Raw genomic sequence first — 13,763 nt, 5'->3', positions numbered from 1 at the left:
TGTCGTCAGTGAACTCGCCAGTAACCAAACAGAGGTGACCCCCCCCCACCCGCCCCACCACTCATAGCCATGGTGCATGAACCAGTGCACTGCCGTTGCCCTATCACACACAACAACAACAACCGCCATTCGCCACTAAGTGGCGGTGACGTCACCACGACGCTTGTGCCAGGCTATGTGCACCTTGAGGCCGCGTGAAGTGTCGAACGCCCGCTGGCAAGAGGTCACGGGGCAAACCCAGGTGCCACGGGTTGACTGGCTGAGACGACTGGCTGATGCACCACCTGTGCCCCCTACTGTGCCAACTTGCTGTGTTTTAGCCACTCGGTGCTCCGCTCGTTGTTGTGAGCGTCGCTCCTCCGCCCTCCGTTGTTGTTGGAGGGCGACTGCCTCCAACTGCCCAGTAGCGTCCTTCACGAGCCTCCTCCACAGAGGCCGATCTTGACACCGCTGGTACCAGTCATCGACAAGTCCGCTCAGCTCCACGTACTCCTGTACCACATCACTCCATCTCTTCTCTAGCCCGTGCCGCGCCCGTTTAGCCCCCTCGATCCGGCCGAACAAAAGCTGTTTAGGCATGCGGTGGCTGGGCATGCGGGCTACATGACCCAGCCAACGCAGCCTTGCTTGCTGGAGGAGCTCACCGATGGAAATTTGTCCACATCTTTCAAGGATTTGTGAGCTCCTCACACAATCCAGCCTGGTTAAACCCAGGATGGATCGTAGGCAGGCCAGCCTAAATGTTTCTAACCGGCGAAGATGTTCCATTAGGGGGGTCCACGATTCGCAAGTGTAGAGAAGGAAGGGAATGACCGTGGCTGAGAAGACCTGAAGATTCGTGCAGAGTGATAAACCAGGTAGCTTCCACCACACAGCGTTCCGCAACCAATGAAAAGATAATGCCGCTTGACTGATTCGGAGTGAGACCTCTGCTGTTAAACCGGAGCCGGTCATGAGCACACTGCCAATGTATGGGAAACTCTCCACTCTCTCCATAACTGCACTATCACCAATTGGAAGTTGTGGGGGTGGAGTGTCCACTGGTACAAAATACCCAGGCAGGTGCTTAGTTTTGGTGGGGCTGATGGTAAGGCCCCACCTCTTGGTGGCAAGCTCCAGGTTCAGCAGCAGCGCCTCCAACTCCTCCTCTGAGTGAGCAGCAATTAGCAAATAATTGGCATACATAACGTGATTGAGCAATAGGGAGCCATCCCTTGACCGCACCCGGGCATCAATCAGCCTCCCACTGTATCTGTACCAAATGGAAATTCCTCCGGTACAGCTATTGAAGGCTTCACGAACTACGTGGTCAAAATGGATGTTAAATAATGTGGGAGCCAGAGGACATCCCTGTCGCACCCCAAGGTGTACAGGGAATGGCTCTGACTCCCGGCCACGTAGTTTTACCCAGGCCCGCTCACAATCATGAAGGTCCTTAATGAGTGTGAGCAGAGGGTCAGGGACTCCGAAAGCACAAAGAACAACCCAGAGCCCAGGCCTACTGATGGTATAATAGGCTTTGACCAGGTCAATAAAGCAGAGATGTAAGTCTTGTTGGAATTTCCTATACCTCTGCTGTAGCAGACGGACAGAAAATATGGCATCTGTGCAGAACCGCCCTTTCCTGAAACCGCATGTACTACAACAACCAAAATCACGTGGTAAATGTATATGAGTGGTAAATGTATATGAGTATATAATGAGTGCAGTGAGTGCAGTACATTAGGTCACGTGACCAAATTTTAAAGGAGAAAAAAAAAAACCCAACAGCCCAAACACATTCGTAAGCAGACTCGCACACAAAAGCAAATCAACAAAGAGTGCACCCTAAATGCACATATTGTCCATTCCATCAGCACATTTAACAAAAAAGCTTCCATTGTTATTATTAAACCGGGTACACAGTGTATGTTCATTGCCTCTAAAGCCGTATTTATTCATTATTATTATTTTCATCATTACCTTGTAAAGGTGGAACGGAGGTTAGCGCACTGCCGCTATGAACCCAAAGGTCCGAGTTCAGTTCCCAGACATGGAAAACAGCAAGCGGTGATGGGTATCCGAACCAGTCCACCCCTATCCCACCGAACCCCGACCCCAATTCACCAACCCAAACGAACCATCGTGGCGAAGTACGGTCAAACGGCTCCCAGGAACCACACGCCCTCTTCACACCCCAGCAGCGGATTGACAAAAGGCCAGTGCAGTTGCCTTCCTTAAACAAAGGCATGGTGTATTTTTCCAAAAGTCAATCCGTCGATTGACGCGAGTGATCGCGACAGCGTGATCGTAATGTGTCCAATTATGGGTGCACCGCGGGAAAGGGTCAGTGGTGGTGGTGGTGGGGGGGGAGGGGGCAGCCGAGTGGCCCCAGGCAACGTTCGCCGTGCCCAGCTGCGTGCGGCGAACTCCTCATGGCCAGACGCGGAGCGCGTGGTGCCGCTCCTGCCGTGCAGTGTCCGCCACGGCGCGGCAGAGGGCATCCGGCGAGTGTGGAGAGGGAGGGGTGGAACGACTCGTGGCTGGATGTGCACGCGCAGCGCTCTCGGTGCGTCATCGATTTGTCCACCGAAATGGGGTTCTCGCGCTCTCGCGACGGACGCAGGGGAAAGTCCGCGCGGGCATCGGCCGCTTGCGCCCGGTGACAGCGGCGTGGCAATGGCGCAGCAAAGCGTGGCGTTCAGGCCGATGGAGCGAGAACGACTGTGTGAATGAGATGGGGGGGGGGGGAGGAGGGGATTCAATATAAATGAGGGGGTAAAAAATTAGATGGGGGGAAAAAATTACGTGATGGGATTTTATATAGTCGAGACCCCGAATCGTAAGAAAAAATCGAATTACTTTGGGGGGGGTGTAGGTTGGGGGACAGAAGAACCAGTCAATGCCAAATGTATTATTCTCAACATTATTTAGCGTTATTACATATTATTTATTCCACAGCTATAAATACGTGTGTGAATTGGCATCACTTCGGGAAGAGAACGATCATTATTACTGCATTCGCAGTTGCAGACACACGGACACGCGCGTGCACTGTGAAAAATGCATCCGTGTTTGCCCGTGGAATTAAACACAACGGTGTCATTAGGCTGTTTGGAGAGGGAAAAAATCCCTTCGACTGCTCTGCCTTGTGGGAATAATAGCCTGAAAAATGCCCTACGGCAGGTGGTTCATTTAATCCCATCAGGTGGAGAACATTGTTGGATTATTTTAATTTTAATTTTTTTACATCCTGCAGAGGATATGACTTACTGGCGTCTCGTCGTCCATGCCCCACAGCGCTGGGATTATCCACGGCGTGCTGATCACACAACACCACGGCTGGCGTTTAGCCTCTAAGAAGGGGCGCTCTTTTAGAGGCCAAATGCCAACAATGATCATGGAGTTTATACGACCGTAAAAAACACACACACACACAGTACTTGATGCTGCCATGCGGTAATGGTAGCACAGCTGGGGGTGCAATCCAGAAGTCGCAAGTTCGATGCCATCTCCCGGCACGGCAGTATCAAACAACGGGCCAACTTTCTTAAATCCCAACGATTCACCCAGCGGCATTAATGGATACCACAGTTAGTTGATTGGCAGGTCGCTGCAGGGTGTGGTATTAAAGTGTGGGTAACGGTACTCCCACCTCCATGGAAGGCTTTTGGCCAGCGTAGAATATTGGGCCAAAAAACCCTCTGCAAACATCCTCTAAAGCTCCGTCGAGTGGAGGCCCTTCTCTCATCAGTGGTTTGAGCAAGTAATTGCGGGGCAGCGCCTTTACTTGATCGTTCATTATTGTTATACAGCGTATGACAGGTGATGGTCGTGCCTTAACAGAACCAGTAGGCTAAGGGGCTTGAAAAGGTCACCCTGAATGTGCCCTATCCCATCAAATCTCAGAAAGCTAAGCAGCCAGAGCCTGGTTGTAAGTTATATGGGATACTACCTGGGAATTCCAGGTGCTGTAGGCTTTGGCTGTGGGTTCTTTAATGTGTGTGGAGCTTTGACTGCTGCTACCCCCTCATGTTGGCTTTCTCCAGGTACTCAAATTTCTTCTGAAATGCCAAACACTCATTAGCACACATGATTTACTGCGATAGAGATTAAAGGACTCAATGACATTGTTTTATTAACCCTTTCCCATTCCGATGACGTACAAGTCATCAGTTTTTTTCTTCTGATTTTCTTCAGATGACGTACGTGCGCGGCGTCATCAGAACAGAACTGCAATAAAAAATAAGATAAAATTACTTGATCAGGACCGAAGCTCCCACAAAGCCATGCAGGAGGGTGTGTGGTGCAGCTTGGCACCAGCTTTCATAAAGTGCAGTCGTGTCGCCAAAGTTCTCTGCGGTAAGTACAATGTCTTTAAAAACAACGGCGCTACTACGCCTCTCTAAATAAAATGAAGGCTGAAACCCTTGCGCGTTGCGAGATTCAGCGGTGAACGGGACCCCACCCTGCAACTTGCAGTCATCTCGGATTGGGAAAGGGTTAATTGGTGTGAATAGAAAATAAAAAAAATTGAAAGTTGTGTTTTATTTTTACATGTTCTTTGTAGATACGATTCGCATAACGAGAGCATCATTTGAACCCGCGTGCCATCACTGAGGCTTCTATGGGCTGAAGTGTAAAAAAAAAATCACCGTTAAGAGAAGAGCAGTGGTTTCTATGTGTTTATCGATGACAAGGGCTCTTAACATTGCACGTTAACATCAACGGGATCCACTCAACATGGGCAACCCCCCCCCACCCCCTCTATATCCGACCCTCTCCCACCTCCCATTCGAAAACCAGGACCCCTATCAATGTGGCTTTTGTAGCCTGTTTTTGTAACGTTCGTTTCTAAAGAGCCGTGTCACTTTTCCCGGAGGCAAAATGAGACGGACAGTCTAAATTTTGTTTCCGAAACAAAGCCTGAGCGGTCTCCGGGAGGGCACTTTGGCTCTCCATCCATGATGAGCCGCACAAGAGCGTCGTTTTAGAATGTTTCAAGCGGCTAAACATTACACTGCCCTTTCTCGTGCCAGCGCCTGACTTCTGTGTCTGGGAAATGCCTCGCATGTGAAAGCAAAAGAACACGGCACAAGAAATATCTGTTCGCCATTTCAGCAGGGTGTTTGTGCGTGCGTGCTAGAGCGTGTGTGCGTGAGTTGGGAGCGGTGGCGTAGCAGTTCGCATGCTGCGCTACGAGCCCGTGGACCCGAGTTCGATTCCTGCTCACGGCCAACACGAGTGATAATTATCCGAACTTGATCTGGACCGGGCATAGCGCTGGTCGCCCATCCCGTCGTGTGCCGTGCCAGCCTTCATAGGTGCTCGCTGACAGCACATGCCCTAACAGTCTATTCAGGATATGCGGGGGAGATCGTTGTCTTTTGGTTACCAAACAGTGCTATGAAATCGGCGACCTGGGTTTTATTCCTGTCACTGCTATCATCAGTGGCGAGCGATATCTCAACTGGTACTGGGCCACGCCTAGGTTGACTCAGCCTTTTAGTGAGCAACGGGTGTGCTCTGAAACAACATCGGCACTGGGGAGACAAAAGTGGCCCAGCGTCGTTCTCGCCATGCCACCAACTCGTCTGCTGTTCCTGGCTTTAATAGGTGCTCGCTAGCAGTATTTGTCCAAATGTAGGCTATATTGGGGGGGGGGGGGGGCAGGGGAGATTTTTTTTTCTTTGTGTGTTTTACGCGTACGTGCCGTTTCGCCACTGGAGGGCATGCCATCATCATTCGGGGCAACACTGGGCCGAGGGGTACGTCGACCTGAGAGACCTGAGCATTTCCACTCCATTAGTTTGGGGGGCAAGCCCTCGTGTTCAAAGTAAAAAAAAACAAATGTGCCCTAATTAGCCATCACGTAAATGCTGACCATATATAAGGAAAATAGCCATCGGATATCGGTGGGTCCAATTACTCGACTGCGCAGGAGATTTTTTTTTATTGCTCGAGTAAAATTAGCTCAAAATCAGCATTAGTCATGAGCGTATAATTAATGCCGGAATAAATTACATGCGTCCCGAGCATGATATGAAGAACGGCGTTTCTCAGTTGGAACCGCCTGAAGGTTGTGCCTCTAGCGACGAGCATGAAAGTTGCACCATCGTGGATTTGCATTTTCAAACAATATTAGAGCCTTTGATTCTTTTGATAATGTCACGTAGATAAAAAAAATGATGGTAAAAAAAGTTTATAAAAATATTAAAAATGAAATGAAAATTATTAAAACAAAAAAAACACTCATGTAGACTGTAGCCTGGTTCTAAATCGGAGTGAGTGTACTGGCAGTCTTAATGTATACTGTAGCCTGGTTCTTAACCTTGGTGAGTGTACTAGCAGTCTATAATGTATACTGTAGCCTGGTTATTAAGTTTGGTGAGTGTACTGGCAGTCTATAATTTTAGACTGTAGCCTGGTTATTAACCTTGGTGAGTGTACTGGCAGTCTATAATGTATACTGTAGCCTGGTTCTTAACCTTGGTGAGTGTACTGGCAGTCTATAATGTAGAATGTAGCCTGGTTCTTAACCTTGGTGAGTGTACTGGCAGTCTATAATGTAGACTGTAGCCTGGTTCTAAATCGGAGGGAGTGTACTGGCAGTCTATAATGTGGACTGTAGCCTGGTTCTTAATATTGGTGAGTGTACTGGCAGTCTATAATGTGGGCTGTAGCCTGGTTATTAAGCTGGTGAGCGTATTGGCAATCGATCATGTAGGCTGTAGCAATGGTTATTAAACTGAGTGAGTGTACTGGTAGTCTATAATGTAGATTTATTCTGGTTATATCAGTAATAAAAATAAGAAAAATACTAAATAAAAATCTTCTTTACGGATTATAATCTGGGTGGTCTAGCAGCCGAAGGTTTGAAGGAAAACCGTTTGGTTTGTTCAATTAATGAAGCTGAATCAGTGGTGCTACTGTTCGTTTTTGTAAAGAGGCTGTTCTCCCTTATCTCCGGTTGTAGCCAATATTTTCATGGAAAATTTTGAGAAGGACGCCATCCAGGCATCCACTCTACGCCCGTCCTTGTGAAAGAGGCACGTGGATGACACGTTTGTCATCTGGCCACATGGCCGACCAGCTCTGAACCAATTCCTCAACCACATCAATTCCATACACCCAGCCAACAAATTAACCATGAAGGTAGAAAAGGATGGCATGCTACCTTTCTTGGAAGACCTAATCAAAAAGAGACCTGATGGCTTAATGAGCCATTCTTTCTACAGGAAAGTAACCCATACTGACGCCTACCTACAAGCTGATTACCACCACCATCCATCCCAGAAGAATTCCCTCATCAAAACGCTACACCATAGAGCTCAATGTATCTCCGACCGTGAACACCAAACCAGTGAACTTAAACAAGTCCACCAAGCTCTCAAGGTGAATGGATACTCTGACTACATAATCCGCAAAGCCATCATCCCAACCCTGAGGATGGAGTCAGCTGAGGATCCAATCAAAACCATCACTTTGCCATACATAGCAGGGGTAACCAAAAAGATTTCCAAAATCATGAACAAACACAAGATCCAGGTCCGATTTAATACAGTACATAAAATTTGTGATCTGATCCCATCTGTGAAGGACAAGATTCCCGGCGTCTACAAACTAAGCTGCATCTGCGGCAGCAGTTACATTGGGGAAACTAAGCGACATGTCTCGGACCGTGTTCGTGAGCATAAGACAGATTTGAAACACGCCTTTTGGCGTCATCTGGTCCAACACCAATGGAGACTAGGCTCTAAGAAAAGCTGTCTCGGGTGTGGACCAATCAACTTCAAGGACAGTGCATAGCATTATCATTATCAGAGTTGTTTCTTTTTGATTGCATTTTGACTGCTTGTATTGTGGTTATTGCAAACATGATCCCTTGTATAAAGGTATCAGTTTTTGTACCAGTTGAAAGGGTAAAAACCTATTACTATACTCCTATTCACGTCTCCACGTAAAACTCCACGTAAATTCCATTTGCCCACGGGCGCTCGAGACCAAAATCGTCCGCCAGCATCTGTTCCAGCATTCAAACTCTGGACTAGCTTTGATCCACGACGTTAAATGTGGGGAGGAGAGCATGGGACTATCTTTAGCTACTGAAAATACACCGAGAACATGTCGATCGGAGAACACACACGCGCAAAGTTCGAAACGTCACGTTGACCGTTCAGAAAGAAATAAGCTGGCTTGGACAGGACACGTCGATGGTAGGGATGGTGGCCGGAACTCGAGATTAACGGCGGAGTGGCAGCCAAAGAAGGGATCACCCCTCGAGAGGAAATCTACCACAGAGATTAAATACTAAACTCGGCTCTTGTGTAGAAATTAAATGGATCGTTGCATCCCGAAGCCATGAGAGAATGCGATGGCTTGGGAAGGACTCCATTCAGCAATGGATAGATCACAGCTGATGACGACGATGATTATGATGATGATGATGAGATATGTACATTGGCTTTAAGACAACCAAACTGCTGAGGCGTTAGAGAGGTGGAGGTTCAGGCGGCTGGGTCACCAGGACTCACTGCTGGGGTTGCTGGGGTCGCGCAGCATGGGCGAGATGGGCTGCGTGCACTCATGGCACAAGCACTCCCTCCCGTTGAACGTGACACGGGCCCCTGACGGGAACGGTTGCCTGGGGGGGGCGTGGGAACAGAAATAGAACACGGGTGGAACACTGCTGTTACTCATGGTCCTCACCCAGTGAGAGAACAGATCCCCGAGTAGTGCAGCAGTTCGCGCGCCGTAGCGGTTTAGCGCTACTCTGCGCTATGAACCCGGGTGACCTGAGTTTGATTCCCGCTCACGGCCAACACCAGTGAGGATTATCTGAACCGGTCCTGGGCCTCCCCTAGGTCGACTCAACCTCAAAGGCCACTGGTCGTGGTTGCCGGTCACCCACCCCCGCGTGTGCCATGCCGGCCTTCATAGGTGCTCGCTAACAGCACTTGCCCCAACAGTCTGTTAAGTCTATACGGGGGATATTTGTCTTTGTTTTTGTAACCCAGTGAGAAAACACATCCCCGAGTCTCTCTCTCTCTCACTCCCACCGCGGGTTATACACGTGCAGACATTAGAAATGATGCAAACATTCACGAACATTATAAAAAAACATTTATATTATTATATCTAACCGCACAATACAATTTGGATTTATAAAGTACCCACACCCATGACCAATGCACCCCAATCTCGTCAGATCTCAGAAGTTAAGCGGGGTTGGAGCGACCTTCACCAACCTGCACGGTGAAGTATGGTCAAGAATAACCGACGTGCTGCGAGGAGGCCCTTCGTCCAACGGTGCATTGGCAAAAGGGGCTGTACACGTACGAATATAAACGCAAACCATCTACCCGCGACCGCATCTCAAGACGCCGTACCGACAGGATAATTTCCATCGACAGCCTTGCGGAAGTTTCCTCTACAGCAGGGAATCGTGGGCATTGAGATGATCACATTGTGGCCAGAGAGGGCACCGGGAAGACATTATGGAACAAGCGTGAATTGTAGATGCCCCATGGAGAAGACACCCTTCCCAAGGCTACACCAGGGGTAGAGGCGGCGTGCCCTGGGGCTACACGAGCAGGCAGGCACGCGCTCCGTGATAATGAAGCGAATTCCATTGTCCGCTCCACGTGTAGCAACAGTTACTGCGGACCAAGGGCAAAGCGTTAATGGTTATTTAGTATTCAGCACAACTCCTGCCCATTGCCTATGACCCTGCAAATGTCCGCGCGCAGTGTTTTCTCCGACGTGAATTGAAACCTGGTGCAAATGCGATGCATGTCCTCACTTTATTTCCACACCCGCCAAGTGAGCGCCAGCTTGAAAGCCGTCGATTGCTCACTCCAATGGTGGCTTTCGTGAGTGAATATTTACATATATATAAATTACATCATCATCTCGCATCTTACCCCCCCCCCCCACCGGGGGATAGAAAGGTGGAGCCCGCGCTAATCAAAATAAATTCTCTGCATGCCTTGGACATTCCCGCCAGAGCAGAGGAACATCTTGGATGCGACCTGATTTGAGTGTGCGGTGTGATTAGACAGGGAGAAGAGAGGGAAGGGAGCACGATGGCGAGTAACTGCGTCGATTTGGCGGCCCGGCCCACTCGTCTTGATTTAATCTCCTCTGCAAGCGTCCGTGTGGTGGTGTGTCACCTCGCCAGGCTTAGACGGAGCTGACTCCTGAACACAACAACATTGATGTGTGCAGCGGGGCAAATCCATGCAATATTCAACAGTAAATGGTGTTGTTGGAAATACTCTGGGGGGGGGGGGGGGGGAGGTTGGGAGTGTTTTCAGAGAAAGTTAAATTGAGACTTGAATTAGGCCAGTGCAGCTTTGTGCTTATTATCAAACAATATCGGCCCGCTTTTCCAAACTGAATCGGGTCGCGTAATCCACCAAGGTCTTCCAACTTGCCCTGTCCCTCCGCCTAGCGGCATCAACCGTGGCTCCCGGACCGCCGGTCTCTCCTCGGCCAGGCGGCACCGCCCCGGTCTTTCCAGCGCGATTGCGGCGGCCTCTGGGTCTATTGCCCGGAGGACGTCCTTCGAATGCCTCCCGTTCGAAAGACGTCCTCCTTCGAACGGGTTTGTGGCGAACAGACTCGGGGCACCGTCCAGCCTGCAGGGCGCTCACCTGCACACGGAGCACACGAAGCACTGGGGGTGGTAGGTCCTGCCGAGCGCCGTCACCACCTCTCCCTCCACAAAGTCGCCGCACGCCTGGCAGCGAGTGCCGTAGAGGCGCTGGTAGTCCAGCGTGCACACGTACTCGCCGTTCTTCACGAAGAAGCCGCATTGCGCCAGGTCGCAGCCGCACACTGCGGGGGCGAGAGACAAGCGAGCCGCAGCGCGGGCACAGCGGGGCGGTGAGGAGGGAGGCAGCCAGGCAGTCGGCCGCTCTGACGCGTGGCAAACTGAGCGGGCGGTGGCATTAAGGCTGAATTAAAAACCGAAATATAAAAACACACAACTCCGATCAGCACGGTTGGCTACGTACGGTGCGAAAGAAGTTCAACATACCTACGTGCATACTTACACGGAACAATAATGTCAGGATTAATCATAAACTCACTCAACATCGTGTTTCACCAACCTTTTGTCTCCTAAGGGTCAAAGTTTTCCGATTAAATGACATTTCAGGATGGACGGGGCAGGTGATTGGCCAACATGAAGAGGTTGCCTCTGGGACCACGCTGCCAATGATTCACCCACATGCCCCACTTCGCGAGGATACATTATTAAATATGCTTCTGCATGTCCGTCTGGTAAACACACAGCCTTATGCACGCTTATAGTCCGTTAATCCACTGCTGAGCGAGCCTCCACCCACAACATATTGCCAGTAAAAGGTATTTTACCATACTTCACCAATATGGTCAATTATAGTGGGGGGGGGGGGCGTTGAAGGTGGGGGGAGGTACAGAACAACATTCATTTTTGCTGCACTGCCCTCTACTGCCCCACAACGCCAACTCCGCCTGTCCGTCTCCGTGCTGAAGTGGTCGGACCTTGCAAGCACTGCCACAGCCTCATAAGTTGCTTCGCTCTCCGAGGTCTGACGGGACCAGGCACATTCCGGACGATTTGGTCAGCCCCCCCGCCCCCGACCCCCTGTCCAGAGAAGACATTCTCGATTTTTTTTTTCTTTTTCAAAGCGGTTTGGCTTGATTTCGATTTAAAGCTTTCGTGACTGCAGGGATTCATCTTCTTGGTTCTTTCGGTAAAGTCACGTAGAATAGAAATAATAAAATAATAAAAACTAAAACATAATAAAATAATTCTCACGACGTTTTGGCCACAACGCAAGCAGCCGTCCTCAGGTGAAGAACAGGTCTGACGCCTGCTTGCGTTGTGGCCGAAACGTCGTGAGAATTATTTTATAATGTTTTATTTTTATTATTTTATTATTTCCATTCTACGTGACTTTACTGAAAAAACCAAGAAGACGGTTTGGCTTGAATTTCCGAAGTATTTACATTTGTCCAAAAGGCCATCCTCAACGAGAACGCAGCGACAAAATCGGCGGCCATAAATCCGCGCGCATCAATTTCCCGCGCCCGCCTCTCGGCCGGCACGCGCTGGATGCATTTCGTTGAATAATTTTTTGCGGTAAAACATTTTTTTCCCTCTCTCCCCTATCGGCGCGACCGCTCGCCTCGCGCGATCACTCGTCGGGCCCGTGGCGGCGCGGCCAGTGAGAGGAGCCTCGGTGGCCGAGATTGACCGTTTTAATTAAGTCTCCGTGCAAGTTAAATTTCGATTTAAAGCTTTCGTGACTGCAGGGATTCATCTTCTTGGTTCTTTCGGTGAAGTCACGTAGAATGGAAATAATGAAATAATAAAAATAAAACATAATAAAATAATTCTCACGACGTTTCGGCCACAATGCAAGTAGCCGTCCTCAGGTGGAGAACAGGTCTGTCGAGGAGACAGAGTCTGACAGACCTGTTCTCCACCTGAGGACGGCTACTTGCGTTGTGGCCGAAACGTCGTGAGAATTATTTTATTATGTTTTATTTTTATTATTTAATTATCTCCGTGCACGGCTTGCGGAGGAGCCCGCGTCACGATCAAAAGGCTGGTGGTGCTGGAGGAGGAGGAGGAGGAGAGGAGCCGGTGGAGAGACGGGGGGAGGGTCGTTGCAGAGCAACTAGGTGAGAACCGTATGTCATCGGCACCCAGCGCTCTGCTCGCGCGTAAAAAAAAATAGCAACGTTCATAACGCAAGTCCCTGCCTCCCGCGCGCCCACACTGCCGCTCCGACGCGACGTTTGCAGTCACGGGCGCGGGGACGGAAATAAATGCCCCCGTTAATTGCCGGCGCTCATAATGTTACAATATGAACGGAGAGAAAATAGGGCGCCGCACGTACCCTGAGAGTACGCGACATGCAGGGAGGGACGCGCGAGCCAAGGTGACATTTTCAACGTTACACATGTTTTATTTACAGCCCCCTTCATCGATCCGTCGCTGGGTAGGTAAAGGTTCCCGACGTCGCATCAGTCGTGGAGGTTGTTTGACCATACTTCACCACTCTGGTTAATGCGGGTTGGTGAAGTTGGGGGGGGGGGGGGGTTCCCATGACCGGTTCACACATTCAGCACTGATGTTGGCCGTGGCCGGCGATAGGGTCATAACACATCGCCCTCATCACCGCACTACAAGGCCGTAGCCATGGAGTCAACATTGGGGGGACCAAATCTTCCAGGGGGTCTGGGGGTCCCCCCCCCCCAGAAAAAAATATAAATTTGAAAACAAATTTCCTGCCTAAAATATTTAAAAACTTCACTAACACACAGGATGGACTTTATTTGTTTACAATAATGTCTAATAGTGTATTGTATTACATTGCTGATTTTCTTTTTTACCTTTTCTTGTTTCACTGTATGTAATGGCAGAGATTAGGGATTAATAAAGTACAACCATAACCACAATCATATAAACAGACATCTATTTTATAGCAATATATTTGGGGGGACATTTTGAGCATATTTGAATATTGGGGGGGGGGGGGATGTATCCCCGCCAATAAATATTATAATTACAGCCTTGCCGCACTACCAGTATACTCCCTACAAATAATGTATATACTGTGATTGATTCAGGATATATTTGTTACTTATACAGTATATAACAAATATACAGAGGTTCCCTTATCACATGGGATGCATTTGGGCTGCTTTGTCGTCTAAAAGAGTTAGCCATACCAGAGCTCTTTCTCGCAGTTTTGTTTCAGCAATGGACTAATCTTTGCACACCAAAG

The 13,763-nt window shown here is 49.3% G+C and overlaps 1 protein-coding gene across 10 annotated transcripts in view; it reads right to left on the bottom strand.

Annotated features, from left to right (window-relative positions):
* Nucleotides 1-13,763, bottom strand: part of LOC144931494 (actin-binding LIM protein 1-like) — a 121,313-nt gene that overhangs the window by 48,321 nt on the left and 59,229 nt on the right. For all 10 annotated transcript variants that reach the window (XM_078855386.1, XM_078855378.1, XM_078855376.1 and 7 more), the window contains exons 3-4: nt 10,635-10,818; nt 8,514-8,623 (exon numbers count right to left, since the gene is read on the bottom strand). In XM_078855386.1, the coding sequence (XP_078711512.1) occupies nt 8,514-8,623; nt 10,635-10,818 (294 nt within the window). The remainder of the gene's footprint in view (nt 1-8,513; nt 8,624-10,634; nt 10,819-13,763) is intronic.

This window comes from Lampetra fluviatilis, chromosome 4 (assembly GCF_964198595.1).
Source record: "Lampetra fluviatilis chromosome 4, kcLamFluv1.1, whole genome shotgun sequence".
NCBI classification, from domain to species: Eukaryota; Metazoa; Chordata; class Hyperoartia; order Petromyzontiformes; family Petromyzontidae; genus Lampetra; species Lampetra fluviatilis.
Note: the sequence above shows the minus strand (reverse complement) of the source record. Positions and strands in the feature narration are given on the sequence as shown.